Source organism: Conger conger, chromosome 4 (assembly GCF_963514075.1).
Source record: "Conger conger chromosome 4, fConCon1.1, whole genome shotgun sequence".
In the NCBI taxonomy this organism is placed as follows: Eukaryota; Metazoa; Chordata; class Actinopteri; order Anguilliformes; family Congridae; genus Conger; species Conger conger.
In genome coordinates, this window is record NC_083763.1 from 22,573,423 (window position 1) to 22,596,282 (window position 22,860).

A 22,860-nucleotide genomic window follows, 5' to 3' on the forward strand; every position below is an offset into this window, starting at 1 on the left:
TTGGGACATCAGCTACACTGAGCATGCTACAGCCAATGTGAGGTGTTTTACCCAGGAGTTTGACCATCTAATCGGCGAGATCTTTCAGTTTTTTTCAGTCACTGTCAGCAGTATTGCCCCAGCATGTTTCAGTGCCCATGTTACAGGACGTTCACAGAGATTACCTCTGGCATAGGAGTAGCCCCCACTGACTTCTCTTCCTCCACCAACAGCCAGTTTGAAGAAATTAAAATACAACAAAAGAGGTTTTAGATCAAGTCTTTTAATGAAAATGTACAGTTTACAGCTTAAACCAGGTCCATGCGCTAATCTGGGAGTACTGTCTTCATACATTATTGCGGTTACCACTACAAAACCATGAGCTTCAGTCTTCTATTTTTGAACAGTTTCTAAACTGACTTACAATAGATGATGGTTACGTTACACTGGAAAGAGGCAAACAGGCATCTAATTTGATTAATGAAAGAAAAGAAAGACTCAAGGTTGGCGGATCCCACAACCCTTCGATTTCCTAAAGCTAGGGCGAATGACCTTTCCCCTGGAACACTCTCGATCATTCGCATTTACAAGGCCTTTCAATCATTAGCTATGTCGCGCCGTAGGCACATGAACATCAGTACAGATGTGGCATGATGACTCTTCCCATTAGGGAACTATTGGACTGACTGGAACAACCAGCAGCATCTAGTACTCTAAGAACAGGGTAGCCCTATCCCTGTAATAGACAAAACAAGAACGCTTAAACAAGATTCTTGCATTTACACCAGTGTGCACTAGGTTTTCCTGGTTAAAAACTCAACCGAATCCCTGTAAAGTGGTGAAAACATAATTAATTTCAGATTAGCCCATGAGGTCAATGCACTGTATCCATCCGGACAATATTAAAGATATTAGCGACAACCTATGTACAATCATTAACAACAAACGTTTTTGTTTTTTTTATTGGACTTGTGGACTTTTTTTAAATACAGTGTCAAAGCTAACAGTTATAAGTGATTAAAAATAATTTAGTTTACAACTGGAACTTGATTTAGTGCAGAATTAATGAACATCTCCTGGTGTGCCGTGCTGAATCCACGCTTTTTTCAGGAGCCGAACTCCACAGTCTCCGCAGTGATGGGTTTGAACTCATAGTTGCCCCTCCCGTCCATGTGCAGGTAGTACTGAGGACAACACACACTCCGCGTTACATTCCCACAATCCCAGTATCCATAGTGGGAGACATAAAGTACCATTATTAACGAATACCTCAGCATTTAAGGAATATATTTGTGATCCCAGTATCCCGCTTCTCACAGATTCACAGTGGGACACATACCATTATTACAGGTTATGGGATGCATTTAGGAATATTTAAATATTGCATGAAAAGATTTCAAACAAACTAGGAGGTAATTAGCACAGGAGGTAAGAGTGTTCGTATGGCTGTCGGAAGGTCGCCAGTTCGATCCCCCACCCTGGGTGTGTCGAAGTGTCCCAAGACACCTAACCCCCAATTGCTCCCGATGACTTGATTGGTACCTTGCAGGGCAGTCCATCATCATTGCTGTGCAAGTGTGTGTGAGAGGCATCAATTGTAAACGCTTTGGATAAAAGCGCTATATAAATTTCTCATTTACCATGAGAAACTGCTCAAATAACTTTTACATGTAATAATAGTTTCTGTTAAAGCAATACTATGCATAGTCTCCTAATGAACTTCATGTTTTATTTCATTTCAGAATAATGTGCAAAACAATTGCAAATAAAAGAAATTGGTATGGAATTGGTTATATTCATGAAATATGAAATATGATGGGACTACTTTTATGTTTAATTTTAATTCCAAATTTAGATGCAGCACCACAGCACATGTGGCAAATTCTCATAAAAAAAAAAAACTGGAGTGATGTCACTGTTGCACTCCACTTCTAATAACATCCCCTAGTAGAAATGAAATGGTCCAGGATGGATGTTAAGCGGGTTTGATTGTATGCAAAATGTAGACATACTTTTATTATGTGCACTACAGGTACTACAGAGAAGAGAAGAGATAGCCAGCACCATTCCTAGGCAGAATGAAAAATGGTGACACTATGCCACAGCATCAATTAAAACCACACGATCTGGGGGATTTACCTTGTGGTGCTTCCACAGGGACTTTCTGTGTGAAACTGTGAAAAGGGTGATGCCAACCTGCAAGACGACGAAAAAGCGTAAAATGTTAACATAGACTGCATAAACCCCATGAGTCCCAGATTAATTAGCCCCAATCAGGAACTTGGATTATTCTGACATTGGTGTGAACTGAGAGAGGGCTTTTATTTTGAAGGGTGCTGTGCCAAAAAAATCCTCCTGTTTGATGAGACTACAAGCAAGCGCAGGGGCCAGTTGAGGACCTGTACCGTTCTGCAGTGGCTATAGATGTAGTCCTCCACATCCACACTGACAGCACTGGTGCACTCATCCAGAATGGCAAACTGGGGCTTGTGGTAGAACAAGCGAGCCATCTGGACACAGCAAGACAGATACATCTCTGTTATAATACCATTATGAAATACGTTAAATTGTTATTGCAACATAGAATGTTATTACGATGATTAGAAGAGGTAATTCTGCCATTTTTCTACATTATACACTGGTTACACTAATTATGTATGGAGTGCTTCTCATGTACAATAAAATTCAACATAATAAAGTATAATAATAAAGACATGGCAGTGCTAATTAAATATATTTCATTGTGTCAATGATCTATCCTGATTTAGAGAAGTGCTGATGGAGGTGGAGTAATTAAGCTTTAAAACATGATAAAAGCAATTTCTAAGGCCTGTCGAACATTATTGCACTCCTCCCAAACTCACAGCCATCCTCTGCTTCTCCCCTCCGCTGAGAACATCCATCCAGTCCTGCACAGAGTCCCACGTCCCCTCCCTGTCCAGGATGTGTCCCAGTTGGACATTGTCCAGGTACTCCTTCAGCACCTGTTCCAGAGCGCACGCACAACTGATCACCTGACTGAATGGAGGGTATCCCCAACTGCACTTCAACGGGCAACTAAAACACACACGGCTATCACGATGCTGCAATGTCTGCAATACCTTCAAGAGTGAGTATACATGTACACGCACACACCCAAAATACACAGGACCACTTGTGTCCCGCTCATAGATACACCAGCTGAGCCCCTGTATAGGTATTTGTCGCTGACATGCAGTCCGCAGAACTGGTAACCAGAAAGAAATACTGCACAGGAGGTCCAATACTGGAGTAGGTTAGATCTTACCTGTGGAGCGCATAAACGCACAAAGCACAGCTGCATTTGTGGAATGTGCCACTTGGGGGTGCCCATATTCTTACATATTAGTCATGTTCAGTGAATTTCCTCAGCCCAAACGCTAATGTACCTGATCAGAAATCCCTTTCTTCTTCTGGTCATCAAAGGTGTCCGGGTAGATCACCTGATCCCTTAGGGTTCCCAGGGTCATGTACGGCCTCTATAATGAGATTTACCCGATCACTCACTTAAATCCAACAGGCCCATCAAATTCAACATGGCTTGAAAACAACAGAACAGATATCAGTTTTTACTTACACACTGACACTTTCATATTGACATAAATAAATAGAATATACATTGTATTCAGAAAGTGCTCTGTAAAAGACAGATTCAAGGAGAAGCACTCTGCTGAAGGTAGTGCGTTGAGGTCTCTTACCTGCGGCACGTAGAAAAGTTTCCCTCTCTCAGGTTTGGTTAGGCTTCCACCGAACAGAGGCCAAAGCTAAGACAGACGCAATTCAGCCAATTACTACCCTTAGACGTTTCCTGAGATCCTTAAAATGATTTCAAATAATTCAATAAATTAAATTAAATTCACATTACCCAACACAAAAGAGGGAAGTGAGTAAAACATAGATTTGGAATAAAGGGCTGCTAAAAGAAATACAAATACATTTCTACCTACCTCCCCAAGAACTCTGAACAGAGAGCTCTTCCCACATCCATTCGGGCCACAGACCAAAACATTGGTCCCAGACATTACCTAAATGGGCAAAAAAAGGTTTTTAAACCCTGTTTTACAAATTGCACATTCAATTTTGACATCCAGTCTAACAAGACTTATTTGAACCAAGGTCTACATGTATTTCACATACACAAAGAATATTAACTTTAGGTACAAAGTATTGATTAATCTATTTTAGTTCATTAATGAACTGATGGCACATGTGAATGATTAGACAGAAACTCACCTCAAAGCTAAGGTCCCTGATGAGAATATCACCATTGGGTGTTGCTAGAGGCGTATGGTCGAACCTGAAACAGAAACACTTCCATTGCTGCATATTGTCCGCACTTCAAAAGCATTAAAATAATTTTTCTGGCAGCAATCTGCCAACCCAGACATCAGTGAAACAGCCCTTGAAAAACTGAAAACTTTAATAAATGACTACTGCAATAGAACTGAATATATCTGTTGCATTTCACAAACTCACTTAATGATCTTGTCAGCATGAATGATCTGTCCACTTCCAGGGATCAGAGTGAGTTTCTCTCGTGAGTCCATTTGACCTTCAAAACAAAAACTCACAACAATGATCATACAAAAATTACCCTGCAATACAGTTTTAGATGTTGCTGCTAATATTATGTTGCTGCTAATGTTACATGTGGGATTACCATATTGTTAATGGAAAGCCTATATTTCCCAGGAAACAGTGGGAGCTCTGTTGCGAGCTTGGGGGGGCCAGACAGTTTCCAAACCAAGGGAAAAACCTATGGCTAGCTACATTATAGTGAGAACGTTAGAGCTACTACAATGGCAACAGGCACGCCAACTACTGATTTTGGTATTGTGCCATTTCTCTGTCATGGATACCCCTAAAATAGCATAAAAAGATTCACTTTTTTTCGCAAAAATAACCCAATATAAACCCAACGGATCCCGACACAAGACCACTCATTCAGTGGGTAATTCAGATGTATACACAATTTTTCTAATTTCATTACTGTACATTTTACAATGACACTAACTATACTTTTAAATCATGCATTGTTATGCATACTAGCTATGAAAACAAAAAAGACCAAATTAAGAGTATTAGAAGCCATCTTGACAACACAGCCTCTCACTTGCAGCCAGTCGCCCTTAGAGCAGTGGTTCTCAACCTTTTCTCCCCTGCAACCCAAATTTCAATATACCAACTCAGTCACGACCCAATAGCAAATTAACAGCGCTTATTCATCAAGCCAATAATTTGACAATTTATTTTAGAAAATAAAAATATGATTACACATGAATACATGAATATGAATACACATTTAATAAGGAATACGCATTGTAGGCCTATCAATAATGACATGATGGACTTACATGTTATAATCAACTTCTTAATGAGATATCTGGGGCTGTCTCCCTTTCATAAGTCTGTCAAAATGTGGGGTGATTGAAGATCCGAAGATCATGTTCGACATTCAAGTTTGTTTCTGTATTTGTTCTTTAGCTGCGTGAGGGCAGAGAATCCAGCTTCGCATAAATAGGTGGTACTGAAATGCAAAAGCACTCTGATTGCATGGTGGCCAAGGGCAGGATATTCGTGCACAACGCTGCACCAGAACTGAGGGAAAGTCAACTCTGAAAACTTCTTCTGCAGGCCGCGATCACATGATAGGTCCACCAATTGAGATTCCGCTTCGGATGACATTGCCACCGTTTCCACGTCAGTTCCAAAAGGGTCCCTTATCCAAGCGTGAGCCAGCGCGTTCTCCTCCTCTGGAAAATAATCAGAGAAGCGCGTGTGCAGTCTCTCCAAATGAGATCGCATGACCCTTTTCAGCTCTGTCTGTATCCATCAGGTTTTTTACCTCATGACACACGTTCGGTAACATGTCCAACCTGTCGCTGGTAACATGCTTGGACCAGACTTTTTCTTAAATGCATGGATTTTGTCCATTTGATCAAATCTGTTGTGTCCCTTCCCTTGTAATGACACATTCAGAGTGTTCAAATGATCAAAAATGTCAGCAAGATAGGAGAGACGTGCGATCCACAGGTCATCGTTAAAATGTTCTGCCAGCTCTGACTTTTTCTCCGCTAGAAATGCTGCCAATTTGTTTCTGAGTTCGTAAACTCGGGATAACACTTTGCCCCTGGATAACCAACAGACCTCGGCATGATAAAGCAGTTGTTCGTGGCCGCTACCCATCTCTTGACAGAAGGCTTGAAAACACCTTGCATTCATTGCGCTGTGCTTGATGTAATTGACAACTTTCACGACCTCTCGCAATGTTTCGTGAAGCTCCTGTCATTGAGGCTGCCCCATCCGTTGTCACGCCAACACACTTTGACCAGCAGAGCCCCACTGAATTCAAATATGCATCCATTGCAGAAAACATCTCTACTGCAGTGGTAGATTTCAGCAAATCTGCACTAAACAAAAACTGCTCTTCAAAATCATTATTCCACACATGCCGCACATACACCAAAAGAATGGCACGGTTAGCCACGTCAGTGGATTCATCAAGTTGTAAAGTGAAACAGTTGGTGGAGAGACATGTCACAACATCATTAGACATGTCACAGATCCTCCGATGAACTGTATCATTAGACAACGGAATTGTCTTTAATTTTGCAGCTTCTTTTTCACCAATGAGTGCAGGGTACATGTCTATTGCACATGGAAGGATAAGCTCTTCTGTGTGGGCCTTTTAACTCTTGGCGATTCGGTAGGAAACCAGATAGGATGCACGCAGTGCCTGCTCCTGCACGGTACGTGCACGTTCAAATGTCTTCAGGGACACCTCAAGATTTTGGCTCTTACCTTGGAAAAAGGCCAGAGGTTTATCCTTATGGCTGGCGTGTTTTGTTTCTAAATGTCTCTGTAATTTCGAAGGCTTCATGCTTTCATTGGCCAGTACTTCATTGCACAGCACACACAACGGCTTACGCTCACCATGCTTCACAGTGTAAGTAAATCCATATTTGAGAAAATCCGGGTCGCACGTCCGTTTGTTGTGAGCTGGTACCAGGTGTACATGGAGATTTAGCGGTATTTTAAAGAAATTTATCCATTGTAGCTTATTACTCAGTCTGTGACCCTTTCAGAACGTCCCGCGACCCAACCCAAAGGTTGAGAAACGCTGCCTTAGAGTATATAATATGGAGAGACAGTGAAACCAATATAAACCTACGGGGGACAAGTCCACGACACAGGGCTCCAAGAAGTATAATAGTTTTGCTCACTGCACATGCTCATTTGTGTCCTTGGCCACATGTCTAGTCACATGCAGGAAGGTAAACACTGAAATCATCCTGCTACTAAAAAGCACAAACATAACATGCCAAAGCTCAAAAGGTTACCTCCGTCCTGTTGAGAGACCATGGTGCGCTCATATTTTCCAGAGTTCAGCTCTTTAAGAACCTTCATAAGCTCTGTAATCCGAGCCGTGAACCTGCGGAAAAAACAGGAGTTTGTGAGATTCTGCTTCGTAAGGAATGGAAGAGTAGCAGGCTCCTGACAGCATTACTCCAGCATGAGAGTACTTTCACAGGAAAGCGCAGGAACCCCAGGAGACACCTGAGACTCACCCGGAGAGCCTGGTCATCTCTCTGCCAGCCAGCACAATCCTGCCCAGAGCCTGAGACATGCGCAGCAACATACGCCCGCTCTGGTAGTAGTCCTGCAAGGAAGAGTTAACACGGGTAGTGTAACAGAAACCATCTCACGCCTCACTAACTCCCCTGAGCAAGACCCCACATTGCTTCAGGCGGAATGCCCCCAACTGCGAGTCTCTTTGGATAAATCAGCCAAATTAGCTAAATAACTAAACGAACAGGCTTGTTTCATCAGAAATAAATCAAAATAAATCAATGTCTAAAGTAAAATCCAAAATATACTTTTGAATTAAAACATTACACTTTTGGACGGGGTACAGGCATTTGTACTGTGCACCCATCCAGAGACCTATAGTGGGAACTGATGCGTGTAATTTATGTTAGCATTTATGTTAGCTGTAATGGTTCTTTATATACAAGCACTTATTTAAAGGTAAATAAAATGTAATGCAATGATTTAAAGAATGCTTGATTCAGGCTGTTGTCTACTATGACCACACAATCCACTGCACTGCTCATATTGGCAGCTGCCTTTCAGAAGGTTTAATATCTCCCTCACCTCCAGCAGTTCTGAAGTTGAGCTGTGCAGGTGGCGAGGGTGAGACAGATTCAGGAAGGGCCGGCTAACCACCAGGTAGCCCACCACGGTAGCCAGGTCTGTGAAGAAAGAGAACAGAGAAGTCCATAATGAACACCAATACATGGCCTTTCAACAGAGAACCACACAACCCTACTCATCAGCTTTACTATGTTCTCAACTGAAACACTAAGGGCTGGTTTCACAGACACAGCTTAAGCTTAGTCCTGGACTACAATGAGTTTTGTATGGACAAGTCTTGGAAATATCAGGCAACACTTGAGCCCTCCTAGCAAAGACACTGAGAATCAAGATAACACTGGTCCTTACACTTGGCAATGATACTGTCCACAAAGCCCATGGAGAAACGGAAGAAGATGAAGTTGTGCAAGTGGTCAACCTGAAAGCCAACCAAAGCACAAGAAACACTTAAACAACAGTCCTTCATTATGATCACACAGTCTATTCCCAACAATACATTTTCTTGCATTTTCTACAGTTTTTACCCTTTAAAATGATCTTAACTAACTAGCCAACAGCAAAGCCAGGTATGAGAGAAATACGAGTGACGTCCTCACCAGCTTCTGGAAAGTGTGGTAAATCGTCAGCTTCTCCCGTCTGTTGCCGTTGTAGAAGGCAATTTCTTCGCTGTAAGAGATGTGATGTTTGTCAGGAAAGCACAACACACCAGTGCAAAGCCCCCCAGCCGCAGCACAAAATGGGTCGCTTTCACCATGAGTTCATGAAAGTAATGATAAACCTGGTGCCCAGACGGGATTCAGAACCCACCTATTGGTGATGAGGCGGGAGTTGACGTATCTGTACTCTCCCTCGTATCTCTGCTCTGTCACTGTCATTTTGCCGATGGGTCTACGTAACCTCGTCAGGAAGAGCCCGGAGATCAGCAAGTAGGTCATCATGCAGGCAGGGCCCTGAGAGCAAAGACACACAACGCATCTGATTATGCCATGCTTATAAGGAACATGGGACTGGACTACAGAACAACGAGACTATCCAAAACGGGTGAGATACCATCACACATACCTGGGCACCAATGGCGCTTGTCAGCTTGAAGATGTACAGGCCTATGTCAAGGAGCGGCTGGAAGACAGAAACATTTCATACAAACTTCAGTCCAAGCCTATTTTTAGATGGAAACAGTGTTTTCCTGTTATGTCTGCTGAACAGTTACAAAGGTCTTTCAATTTTGTACTTGGAACAGACACAATTGCAAATGTAATTTTATGTAGGTAAATGAATGTGTTTGAAATATTTCCTAAACATAAAATAAATAGTACATTAACATTTATCCATTTCTACACATATTTTACATTTGGAAATATGCTAATCAAATGCATGTCTGAATTATTTCCAAACATGAAATACTATATACAATTAAATAAGATTTCTTCAGTACTACATAGCAACTTAAAAAGGGAAGAGAGTGAAATGTTGGCTATACCTTGCTCAGGTTGGAGTAGAGGTCCACCACACTGTTACAGAATTTCTCTACATCCTGTGTCAGCAGCTGGTCAGCATTAGCAATGCGGTTATCCAGGTTTCCCATTTTGTAGTAGGTGTAACCTCTAGCAGAGGAATAAATTAAAATATATTGTAGTACTAGGCATAGCAGTACAAATAGCAGTGATAAGCATCAAAAATCATTTTAAACACATTGGGCCTCATGCAAAAATCTTTTCTTTGTTCTTATGAAAAACCAATGTGGAATTTAATTAAACAGGTTCAGACCTTCGATTCTGAGATCCTAGTCGTATCAGAGATGAGTGGAAATAGTTTGTCAACAACTCTTGTTGATTTGCACTAGGGAACAACCTAGCAATCATATAAAAGTACACCACGGCCTTCAGGGTTGTGTGAAAACAGCCACCATAAATTGTGTGCGCTGTCTCCCCAAGGAGTGTAATCCAAAAGCAACAAATGGACATATGCCATTACTGAGTGCTGGGCTTGGCTGCATGCTTGTGGCCTTTATATAGGAGAAAAAAGAAAACAATCCAAACTGAAAAAATATGAGTTTTAAATAAACTAAAACTACTAAATGTGCTCTTCCAACTAAACTAAACCGAAAGTGAGATAAAAAGTGAGAAATGTGATGTTAAGGCAATAAAAATAAATAGCATATTTAATATGAATATATTAAAAATAGTATTGATAAATAATTGTTAACATGAGGTCTGTAAGCACTTAATATGACTTGTATGAATAATAGAGCATTCTAAATAGAAACATTGCATGCATATCCCTTCCTGCACGCTTCAAAATACATGTATTCACCATAGAATAAAATTCAGAGGAAAAACTTTAAAAAAAAAAATTTTTTCTAAAACGTTTGTGGATATGCTCATAAGAACAACTAACGATCAAATTTGATTGTACGCATGTTCGTGAATGAGGCCCATTATTCTGGCAGACATATAGACTTTTTCATCTTTACTCCATAAAGCACTTTGGTTGGATTAAATCTACGGCAGCATGTGACGTCCAGAGTTTCATGGTGTTTTCTTTGTTAAAAAAACGAACCCACTTTTCCGGTTTGGGCAGGTGGTAAACTGGCTGGACATAAAGGCGCTCATTTCTCAGGAGGGGGAAAACATTTGCCGCAGGACTTACTTCAGGTACTCGTCATAAAGGTGCTTGGTGAGTCTCACTCGGAATCGAAGTTTCAATTCATTGAGCCCCAGCTTCAAAAAGTTGTTAATCAGGGCTATCTGAAATGAAAAGAGGTAAAAATAATTTAATCAATTTCAATCATTTTCAGTTCTCCTGTTAGTCATACCATACTCAAGTATTTCTATGTGCAAATGAATAATTACATTAATTTTACATTGCCAAAATATTACTCATAACCACATGGTATATACATCATATGAAAACACATATCATAAACATACTCAAATTTAAATGCTTAATTTTTCCTCACAAAACATACCTGAGTATGAATAAGCAAGTAAGCTACAGTTTTCTGGCAGTAAGGCTGGATTTTGTCATGGATCAGAGCAGGAGGGTTAGGTTCTAAGTATACCAGCCACGGCCTAACATGCTTAATCACTATAATTACTTGAATACAGCATATCCAATTTCAACTCCTGTCCAAAGTCCCTCAGTCCCGTATTTATTCTACATCAACATGTATAAGACAGGCAACATATGACTCATGAAGGTCTGACATAGCCTAGTTATTTTATTACTGAATGTAGGACAAGTAAATTGCATATGATATGAAAATGACAAAGAATTGTCAAACGGCAAACTTACAAGAGGCATGGCTGTGATAAAGTTGTACAAGTACCTCTTGAAATCTTTAGTCGAACGACCGATTATTGCACTGCAAACCACAACATGCACAAAAAGAACAAACAGTCAAACATCTACTGCAGGACATAGAGCAGTGGGAAAAGGGCAGAGGAACTGCAACTGTTACTCTGCAAGAAGACTGGAACCCTCAAACTTTGTTGCGCCTTGAAATCCTGATACCCTTCATGTTGAATAATGTACAGAAGAACTTGCAATATGTATAAGGCATCTTCACTACCAACAGAAACAGATATGCATTGAGATTACTGTGAACCAGGGATCATCAACTCAGGACCTCAAATCTAAATCCAAATCCAGCCCTGGTTTTCTTTTCTCCAAGGTAATTAGTGCTAATGATCGACCAGACTGTCTTCACACCTGAGTCCCAGGTAAAGGGAGGGTGGAAAACTAGCAGTTCTTGACTCTTGAGGACCCCAAGTTGCTCATCCCTGCTGTAAACTAACTGGTCAGTGCCATGATAGGATTAATATGCTCATCGTGGATTATGTTATAAACTAACACACAAAGTCCACACAGTTATTGATTATGTCTTGCGGTGCTTTCAAAACCAAAGCCACAAAAACAATGATTACCAGAGGTATGGCAGTAATATAGGAATAAAAGTGCTTCTTGAACAGCCTGATATCTCTGCTAATGATACCACTGCAATGGATTAAAAAAGTAATTAAAATTTACACAGAGAAATGACTGAATCTACCTTTTTAATGTCAAAAGCATTGAAATCTTTAACTGCGATTAACCAAGGTTTCTAAAGGAAAAGATAAATAACATTAAGGAAATATATTTAAAGAGAAAATGTCTAAGTGACAAGAATATAAAAAGGGGACTATAGGAATTGCAGAGAGTGGGGCACATTGGTAGGTTGCAGGAAATCTCTAGGGTGAGGAGACAGGACCAGGATTGCCTAGGCGTAGACGTTGGGCAACAAAATAAATCTGTTATTAGGTCCAAAACTTCAATGGGAAGATGACCCTGACTTTTCACCAACTGCCCACTGTTTATTGAGAAAGCTGTGTGGTAATGTGCAAGGACAGGCCCTTACCTTTCAATCATAGTTCCGTTCTGGATCATCCACACATCACAGTATGTGCGAGCCACCAGCATGGCGGCAATGAGGATCATGTACCCAGACTGCGACATTGGTTCAGAGAAGGGGTTAAGTTACACACTCACTTAAGTACATGGTGTATTTGAGAGCATGGCTTGATAGCACAGATTAATACACAGTTGTAACATGTTTTAATGAATAATGAGATTAATCAGCAGCTGTACAGCATGAACAATTCAGCTGTAAAATGCCAATAAACAAAAGACACGTGTCAAATTATGCAGTTATCGGAAAACATGTGGACTCTGTCTGTTATTTGATGCTGCTACAGAATAGATTTAAAACACTAATTAAAAGCTTACGCTTAATGTGATATTGCTTAGACAGCACTGAACAATATTAAAAAGCAACAAAAGAACCACAACTTATAAACACTGTCATGAGTAATGGACAAAAAGTAATCACTTAGAAATTAAATTGGTATCACAGATACATCAGTGTTAGTGAAGTCTCACAGGGTATCATTTCCATTTTTATATTTTACGTTGTTCTTCCCAATTGGATAACATTGCTAGTCTGTATAAACTCCATCAGATTTAATTATTTCTATTCAGTTCACATGTTTGTGAAATTAGTGAGTTTGTGGATGTTCTGTAGCATTGAGCGGTGTATAAGAGGTGATGATAATAAAATGGAAAAAAGGCCCACCTCTTTACAGAACATTCTGGGCACCATGATCTTCAAGATCCGGCAAAGTCGTGAGAAGAATAGCTTGTCCACTGCTGCCCTGTCTTTCTTTGCATCTTTCTGCAGAGAAAACATGAACTGTCACATATTGCTGTGTTCTTCCTGCACATACAAGCATAATATGACAATTATAAACAGTAAGATTCATCGGCTATACTCAGTGAGCAATTTATTCGGTGGACCTGTACATCAGCTTGTTAATGCAAATATTAAATCGGCAAATTATGTAGCAGCAACTCAATGCATAAAAGCATGCAGGCGTAGCCAAGAGGTTCAACTTTTGTTCAGACCAAATGTCAGAATGGGGGAAAAATGTGATCTAAGTTACTTTGACCGTGGAATGATTGTTGGTGCTACACAGGGTGGTTTGAACATCTCAGAAACTGGTGATCTCCTGGAATGTTCACAAACAAAAGTGCGAAAAACCAAAAACATCCAGTAAGCAGCAGTTCTGCAGGCAAAAATGCAAGAGGTCAGAGGAGCAAGACTAGTCGAAGCTGACAGGAAAGTGAAGGAATGCAAATAACCACGCATAACAACAGTGGTATGCAGAAGAGCATCTATGAACACACTATGCATCAAGCCTCTAAGTGGATAGGCTACAGCAGCAGAAGACCAAGATGTCTAAGAATCAATAAGTCTAATAGATACCTAATAAAGTGCTCACTGAGTGTATATATTTCTCATGTAAGGTGGCAGCCTTAAAATTTAGGCGAAGACGTTGATTGACGTTTCTTTTTTTGTACTTGTCACACTGGTAGAACGTGAAATGTTGAAATAGAAGCTTACATCGTTGCTCAACTGCAGCTCTGAAAGCCCTTTCTTTCTGCAAAGAAAACAGAAACGGTACGAACAGGTGAAATACACTTAATTGTGAAACAAATTCATTAACATGTAGATATTGTTGTCACTTCACAGTCGGTGTCATATCATCGACAATGAATGAAACGCAAACTATAAATAAGCCAACGCGAGTAACACTAAACATCGCATGCTGGCCTGACGCATAATTATTACGACAGAGGATTTATGTGCATGCTTGACATTTCTTTCTGATGGTGACAGCCAAAAGGAAAGGAAAGTTTACAGTTTACATAATTGTTAGGATTCACACATATTCGCATTTACAATACGCAAAACATTTAGATGAAATAATCGTAATGTATGCTCGACCATGAACAGTGATGAAGAGCGGTATTGTTTTGCTGCTTGTTGTAGCTGTAATATTTCACTGATTAGCTATCTTTCCTGTGGCAATAAATGCATCCATTGTGCACAGCTTAGAAAAATATTCGTGAAGTTTGCACCGCGGTGCAGTGTGTCAATATGGGGTTTTAAAAATTCAACATGAAAGGATAGCCTATCCAAATTTGGAGTAATCTGCGCTAACTTACTGGCTAACATTCTAAACTGATCGCGCAGACTTTCTGTGGCTAGTTCACTAGCTACGCTATCCAGTTATGTTACAAACGGTCAATTGTCATACATGAACTGCGTCGCGAAGGGCAATCAATCACGATTGTGAATCTGCAGTAATCACATACCCGTTAGGCTTAGCTGACCTCCGTCTTTGTCGGATAAAATACAAAACTAGTAAAACACCACCAGCAATGGAAGAGTTCTTGGTTGTCAAGTATTTGCTGATGGCCGCCATGTTTCCGACAATGAGCCGGTCAGAGAGCAGCAAATTGCATGCTGGGATGTTGGGAGGGACAGAAGACAGCAAACACGTTGCGGGCGTTGCGACCTGTTCTTTACTGGTACTGCGCCAAATTCAGTGTCAATTCAGTATATCATGTTTCAATTCACTGCATCGTGACCTTCACAGTGATGCTCAGAGTTAGAACTCCAATCACTAAACATAAATAACCTACTCAATTCACTTTTAACCAAAACAATTGACTGAAATGAAATAAAAACGTATTTGCCCACATTTTGGGATAATATATTTAGAAATAAAGCACTAATGTGTTGATAAACATGACCAATTTAGTTACACTGTAAAGGCAATAGTCATTTTACAGCGTTCGAAAAGCCTGTTGCAATAAACATGTAGTCCACTAGATGGATCATAGAGCCACAGCGCGTGCGAGACTCACAATTCTTTTTACTTTGTGTATAGCAGCTTCTTGTCCATCTTTGATGCATTTATCTTCATGTTCTGAATAATAGGTGCTTAATGCATGGCTTGATGGATGTATTAATGCCAGTCCAAAACTGAATGACTAAATGACTGTTTCCACAAATCCAAGCCCAAAATAAAAATAAAATGAAGACATCATTGTTAAGACTGAAAAAGTAGTACACTACAGAAGTAAAATTGTATTCCAATTAAAGCCATAGTGAAGCGACTGAGTAATTTTATGTAACCTACTCGTGTAATATCTAATTATTGAAATTGTAAAAAAAAAAAAGCTGATAATTAAATTCAATGTGATTTATAAATGGTTGGCATTTAGGTACATTAAGGCATTTAGCATACACTATACATTAGGGTCACAAGAAGCGGTAAAACAGAACGCTAAGGCGAATAATATTCTGCTTGTAGTGTGGAGCTCATTCCACCACTGGGGGGCAGAGTAGAGAAAGGTTGTAACTGGAAGGAAGGACCTAAAAAAGAGCCAACTGCACGGTGATTCGAGGAACAGAGTGGTCTAGCAGGAGTGTACTGTAAAGTTTGAATAGAATGCAGAGAAAAGAGTGCTCTTCCTGCACCATAAGATAATCCTATTTTATCCAGGCAGCTGCAATGGAGGGAAATGAATGTGACATGAATGTACTTTGGTTAATTATAGATTAGATGAACAGCAATGTTCATGATAGCTTTGGCCAGGAGACCAGCTGTTTTCCAGTCAGAGCAAAGTAAGGGTTTGGACAATCAACTCAGAAACATAGGAGAGGAATGTTTTTTTGGATTTTGTAGAGCATCTCCTTGCAATTGCAATTTTCTCACCAAGATGACACCACGAGTCTTGCCATGACTAAAGGAAAGATCCTTGAGAGCGGAGGAGGTAGCTGGTATGTAGACCACCTCACTTTTGGCAAGATTGAGTTTGTGACGGCAACTAATCATTCAAATTATATAGATTTGTGAAACTGTCTTTGGCCTCACTGGGAACACTCACATCAGTACATAATCCTGGGCAATAAACCTGTAATAAAAAAAAATACATTACAACAACAATCCAATTCTTTTTGCATTTGATATTCATTTTCAGAGTATCAGATCAGAGGTGTACAAACAAACAATCTGACAGGTAAAATGAGGTGTCCAGTCAGCAGTAGTGCTGTGCCACTGGTCAGCTGAAGCTGTATATTTATGTTTCCCATTTCCATAAAATATGTATATGATCCATCACATAAGCTTTAAATCTTTAAAATAACTAACATTATACAGTCGGCTACTTTCCAAGGAATAACAGTTGACATTAAACTGGAATATGCATAAATATGAAACCTTTGCATATAGGTGTATGGAATGGTATGCAATGAATGGAAATAAAAACTGCTGAGGAATGAATGTATATAATGAACTCGCAGTCAGGGCTCCAGCTCCAGTCAGCCAGGCCCGTAGATGTATCTGAGCACGGAATGTAGCATTTCACTGACCACAGAACTCAGCAGTCCTGCTTCATATCTGATGAGGTACTGAAAGCTAACAGAGGGAATTTGCAACACTATTCTAGGAATAGATGCAATAATGCTTCAAACCAAATATTAATGATGCAATGTGGTGAGCTTTAGCACGCTACCAGCCCAGCAAGCAATGTGATTTTTTAAATCAGCTGACTGGCTTTTTCACCATCAGTCTTATGCTTAAACATGGGGAGAGGTATGATCCAAAGATTAACTAACTATACCCTATAAATGGTGCTGTGACAACAAAGAATGCAGACAGTCCTATCTTACATTTTCTTTGTCCATATATATTTCAGGTTTTGTTTGTTGCTTTGCTAAACATCACCAGGACTGATTTTAAGCGGTGAGAATCTTGGGCCAATCTTGTGTACTTGAGCCAGAGTGTAGGATGAAAACCCCATGGACCCCTGTGAAATGTGTCTTATATGTTTGTCTGAACTGGGCAAATAAAATCATTATGTCTGAGTTAATTATGTTATTAGTTTCAGTATATATTAGTTTCAGTGAATCATGACGGCAGCAAATAAAGTAAGTTATTGAAACAGCTTTCACTAATGTTTTCAAAACGTTAAGTATCTTTGTTTTGAAATAAAAATAAAAAAGGAAAAGAAAAAACAGAGGCTACTAGGTACATAAGTGGATTCATCACTATTGATTTAGCACACAAACATGATTAACATATTATATTAACATAGTTTAAACTAATGTCGCCTTATTTTGGGTTTTAGGCTAGACGTTTTTTCAAGCAATCTGACAACATTGACCTTTTCAAAATAAACTTTTAATGAAGAAACTACCAAAACATGAAGTATTTTATAATTATATTTAAATTTTCAGACTGTGCTCGCTTAGTAATTTAAAAGCCTGCTATGAAAATTGGTCTCAGATCACAAAATTACAGGTTTTACAGAGACATGACAACAGATAACACCTGTTGTTAAGGGGAGGTAAGCTCGAACGAAATCTTTCCTTCCCCATTTTCTTTGCAGCCAATTAGAAGTTTCTTTGTGTGTCACATGACAGAGGGCGGGGATTGTTGCCACAGACCGAACTGCGGTTCCTAATTTTTAACAAGTATGAGGTAGCTCGCTGCGCAAAAAGTGAAACAGTCGTATCAGAGAGGAAGGAAGAATCGCTACAACGGGGGATTTATAAACGTGGATTTATGTGTACTCATTAATCGACCGTTTTTTTTGGATTTTCTCTCAAGTGCGATGTTACAGGATTATAACGCAAGTGAGTATTTTTGTAATTCAGTTGATGCAGAAGTGTTGTTAGTTGTAACCAGTCATGGTGAAGATTTCTCTTTATTTATGCGTTTTTTTACTTTCTTTAGCTAATTTAGCCGAAGCATCCCTAAATATTTGAAGGGACATTTACACTATCCAAAGGACATCTCAGATATTTGTTTTGAGAATGGAGTTTTGTGATGTGCAGCACGGTGCATCAACTGTAACAGTTCCCGGTATTGCTGTAGCCTAGTTGCAGAAACGATGACGAAAAAATTAAGCTCTATGGGATAATTCAGATAATTTGAGTGGAAATGAATATGCTAAAACAGAAGCCGATATAATGCAGTTGTTTGAAAACAAGTTTTCTGCGATCGCATGACGTAGTTGCGGACTGTGATTTAATTCTGTTTTATTTTGAGTGTGTCAGCATTGGCTAGAGATGGCCAGCTGCGCGAGTTATGTTCCAGCTTACCCATTTCAATATCATAGGCTATTTGTTACCAAAAGCGTTGTTAAAATTAACGGGTGGAATTACTTATTTAAAGACTGACCGACATGCGGGGCAATAGATTATTTCCAAAAAATAGTGAACTATGTACTTTTGTAATTTTTAAGAAACATATGTCGATGAGGTTGTAAACGGTAATCGAAACGTTATGTATATTGTTGAATACTATTATTTTTACCAACTGAGTTTGAATTTATTGCTGGGGAATATTCCCATGTAAGCATGTTTTCTGCTTGAAGGGACATTATCGGTCACCTTGTTATCAGAAGGTTTAATTACCCGCTTGCTAATCCGATTTAGATGTAGGCTAGTATAGGGAGGTATGATTGAACATGTGGTCATAGTGCTGTGACCACATGGTTCATATTTCACTTTTTCGAATTGTTCTACTAATTCCTGACATTCGAATTAGTCTGTCAATTATATGTGAACACTTGACCGATAGCCTGAAAAATGCTGGTCTTGAGCAATAAGTGGAGCTTACCTGCGATAAGTGGACAGTTTCTGGGTACTGCCAGTTCCTCAATGTTATGGATCCTAAAAATGTTTCTGTGGAATGTATGCTTTTATTGATATCTATTACTTGGAAGAGAAGTGGACGCCGATTTAAATGTTAGAATGTGTAAATCTCTCTATACCTTGATAAATCAGTTAATGAAACCATATATTATCCATGGGTGAACTATGGAAAATATGTCTACACTGTCATTGTGTATTGCAGTTTGGATGCAAGACACCTATTCTTCTCTCTTTAGTGTGTGATAACTGGGGCCATCTTTATCTTCATCTATTTCTTTGCGATGGTATGCAGTTTAGTCTTGTTACAGGAATTGGAATTCAGCATTTTACCATGATGACTAACATGTTATTTCATTTTGCATGGGGGAAAAGGTATTCAGAGAATTTCGAAGTGTGTTAACTTTGTGCTACTTGGTGCCTGCCATTGTCATTCAGGTGCTGGTGGTAATGTATGTTTGGACTAGACAGGTTTGGGGAAGTTCAGTTAAGGCTTCCACATAGTTCAGATTAGATGGTTAGATGATAGCCTGTATTGGCCCTGTAATCATTTTCTACTTCCACCCAAATGAAAGGTGGCTTTGACATCCCTTTAAGCACTTATCATCCCGCAAATCTCCGACAGACATGGCGTCTGAAAATCTTCTAGTATAGACACCTTGTTACTGTGAGCAACCCATCAGGTTTCATGTACCTTGCTTGATCATGTCTGTTGATTTCAACTTCTAATATGAAAGCAATTGTTTCTATGTGTCTTTTCAAAATTTGTGAAACATGGTCAGGTGTGTTTTCTGTGGTTTTCTGGCAACCCGGCTCTGGAAGTGATATTTTTTCCTTCCCTGTGAAGCAATGCCTCCACTTCCTGTTTCTCCTCTATAGTTCCCTTTTCTGAAGAGGATCTCTTCACTGCAGGTGCAGCTCTCCTCGATCCGGAGTCTCGCGGAATCCGAGGGTAACGCGGCCAGAATCGTTCCAGGGCGGGGACTCCGTGGCGGTCGCCGGGATGCTACGGCAGAGCAACAGCGCTGGGAATAAGCGCTCCCTAGGCATCTCGCGGCTCTCCAACTCGCACTTCTTCCCCCTGTCGGGCGGATCGGGGACCTGGGGCATGGGCCGCACCACCAAGAGCAGCTCTCTGAGCTCGGTGAGCTCCGGCTCGGACGGCGCCGTGGATATCCGGGCTGTGGACCCCGACTACATCATGCAGCTGGTCAATGACGTGCGCAAGTTCGCCGACGTACTGCTGCGGCTCAAGGAGGCCTTTAATTCTGAAGGTGGGTTTGACGTGTCCTTCTGAGTGTTGTTGGAATTCTTCTTCTGGACATGGGGAAACTTTGCAGAGGATACCAGAGTCTCTTTGTTCTTCATTAGTACTGTTGCGTAGTTGTCGTGCTTCGCAGTCAGGAAGCTCAGAGTTGTCCTTCTGCCTGTAAACAGACCTGGCCTTATCCACTCGGTCAGTGACCCCTCTTTATCTTCTCATGGGTGAAAGTTGCACATGGAAGCAGTGACTGGTCCAGTCTTTGCTGATAAGCCTAGTCTAGTGGTCAGTCAGTGTTATGGTCGTCTGTCTGGTTCTGAAGCATTCTGAAAGGCCATCATTTTACCGATTATGATGTGCTCGTCATCTTGTGTTTGGTTGTTGATCCCTGTTTTCATTAAACGTCCCTTTCCAATGAAGTTCTGTTTTGCCTTAGCCAGTACAAATTGTTCTCAGAATATAGTTCATTGGAATGGGCTTGCCTTGGCTTAAAAAGATGGTTCACTGTCTTGGAATATTTTTTTTGGTTTTCAGTTATAGTGCATGTTTTCTATTGCCACAGACAGTTCTGTGTGCAATGAAGGCTGTAGATATTTACAGAAGTTTCTGATAACCTACTGGCAGGTATTGAATCAATCACAGGTTTGTGGATTTAAGCAAGGAATAAAAATAGACTTAATCTTTACTCACTTCTCTTCTATTCCAAAGCAGCTCATTTTATGCTTTCTGGGATAACCAGAATTTTATTTCAATACATTTACTCTCACGTTTCAATATTTTTTATTTATTAATCTATTTTTTTCTGAAAACCACAGGTGCCAGTTATTGGCACCCCTAATAACTAATGAAAATATAATCAAACAAAGTGAAATTGACAGTACAATTGACAAAATACAAGTCTAAAGGAACTATATTGTGTCATTCCATCACTTCCTTTTTCACTCGAATATAAAAATGAGGTTTGCAAAATACCTTTGTCAACCATCAGCATAGGAAAAGCCAAAGAACTGTCAATTCAGAACACACGGATGGTAATTGACCATCGAAAGTTGGGTAATGGGTACCAAAACATGCATAAATGGTGAAACATAGCACTTGGCACTGGAAGTGCAATAAATAAAAAAGCGTAAGACATATGGAATGGTTGCAAACTTGCCAGGAAGAAGATGCAAGTGCATATTATCCCCATGGACAGTAAGGAAGATGGTGAGGGAGGCCATACGTAGCCCAAGGATCGCAGTTTAAGAATTGCAGATATTTGTTGTGTCTTGGGGTCACCAAGTTTTAAGAAAAAAACTCATTTATTATAATAATTCTGGAGCCCACTGTATATGCACTTCTAGGAATGAATAGCTTGTGCTGCTTTTCAATTGAGATGGAAAAAAACACGATATAAAAACAGATTCTTCTGTTTACAACCATGAATAAATACTTCTCATATGTACAGGGCGGCCTGTAGCGTAGTGGTTAAGGTAAATGACTGGGACACGCAAAGTCGGTGGTTCTAATCCAGGTTTAGCCACAATAGGATCTGCACAGCCGCTGGGCCCTTGAGCAAGGCCCTTAACCCTGCATTGCTCCAGGGGAGGATTGTCTCCTGCTTAGTCTAATCAACTGTACGTCGCTCTGGATAAGAGCGTCTGACAAATGCCAATAATGTAATGTAATGTACAGCCTCTGAAAGCGTATGTCACTGTCTTGCCTTTACATTAATTGTATTTTTTTATTTTTTTTGATTGCTTTGGACCACAAACCCACAATTGCCCCTCTACTAGCCATTGTAAAGCTGGCAGGTTGTCAGAAACCTCTGAATATCTAAATATCTTTAAAATATATTGGTTAGTGGTCTCCCATGGTTGTCTGTGATGTTGTGAAGAACAGAAGTCTCACAGCAATTCCCCTCCATTCTGTCTCCTGAGAGAAGTGCTGATATGGCAGCTCTGAGGATACCAGAACGTTGTGTTCGTAGGAAACACAGCCTTTCAGACTTTTAGCAGCATGTTGTAAGAGTTGCTTCAGACTTCCTCTTGCACCATTACCTTATAAGACTGAAAATAGCAAGGCATAGTTGGCAGCGGGGCATCATGAAAGGCTCTCATAAAATAAAGCTAGCCTCTTTAATTAAAAGGCTTTTATCCCCATAAGCAATCATGTCCAGATGTTATTGTGTGGTCCCAGTGGCATTCTAAATGTTGCTAAAACGCACATAAAAAGGTTGGAATAAGTGCAGATTTTGAAAGGGATTGAACTTGTAGCGTGCGTGTTTGCTGTCAGCCTGGTGTTCTTATGGTGGCTGGGACCAGAACTAGCTGTCCTGCTGTAGTGCGGACTCAGGTTGGTTAACTTGACCACTGTCCATGTGTCAACGGGCCACTGTGACTGCCTGACTAAGGAATAAGCAGTG

The 22,860-nt window shown here is 40.2% G+C and overlaps 2 protein-coding genes across 5 annotated transcripts in view; one reads left to right on the top strand and one right to left on the bottom strand.

The window, feature by feature from the left end:
* Positions 1 to 242: 242 nt before the first annotated feature.
* abcd3a (ATP-binding cassette, sub-family D (ALD), member 3a) lies at positions 243 to 15,038 on the bottom strand. Of its 2 annotated transcripts, none has more exons than XM_061239743.1 (23): positions 14,845 to 15,038; positions 14,090 to 14,126; positions 13,262 to 13,360; positions 12,548 to 12,636; positions 12,078 to 12,147; positions 10,801 to 10,898; positions 9,632 to 9,755; positions 9,214 to 9,270; positions 8,959 to 9,101; positions 8,748 to 8,817; positions 8,500 to 8,569; positions 8,152 to 8,249; positions 7,566 to 7,657; positions 7,338 to 7,429; positions 4,474 to 4,549; positions 4,231 to 4,294; positions 3,945 to 4,022; positions 3,696 to 3,761; positions 3,387 to 3,476; positions 2,844 to 2,963; positions 2,385 to 2,489; positions 2,119 to 2,175; positions 243 to 1,163 (listed from the first exon to the last, which is right to left on the bottom strand). In XM_061239743.1, the coding sequence occupies exons 1-23, from the start codon at positions 14,952 to 14,954 to the stop codon at positions 1,086 to 1,088; spliced, it is 1,983 nt and encodes a 660-aa protein (XP_061095727.1). In that variant the 5' UTR covers positions 14,955 to 15,038; the 3' UTR covers positions 243 to 1,085. The 2 variants fall into 2 exon arrangements, with proteins under 2 accessions (XP_061095727.1, XP_061095726.1); XM_061239742.1 differs by lacking the exon at positions 12,078 to 12,147 and adding an exon at positions 11,446 to 11,515 and having other exon boundaries at positions 14,845 to 15,037.
* A 2,987-nt stretch (positions 15,039 to 18,025) lies between these two features.
* arhgap29a (Rho GTPase activating protein 29a) overlaps positions 18,026 to 22,860 on the top strand; it is a 47,010-nt gene continuing 42,175 nt past the window's right edge. For 2 of the 3 annotated variants that reach the window (XM_061239444.1, XM_061239446.1), the window contains exons 1-2: positions 18,026 to 18,175; positions 20,108 to 20,469. In XM_061239444.1, coding sequence (XP_061095428.1) covers positions 20,199 to 20,469 — 271 coding nt within the window. In that variant the 5' untranslated portion in view covers positions 18,026 to 18,175; positions 20,108 to 20,198. Of the gene's footprint in view, positions 18,176 to 20,074; positions 20,470 to 22,860 lie in introns of all 3 variants that reach the window. The other variant, XM_061239445.1, reaches the window with a different exon arrangement.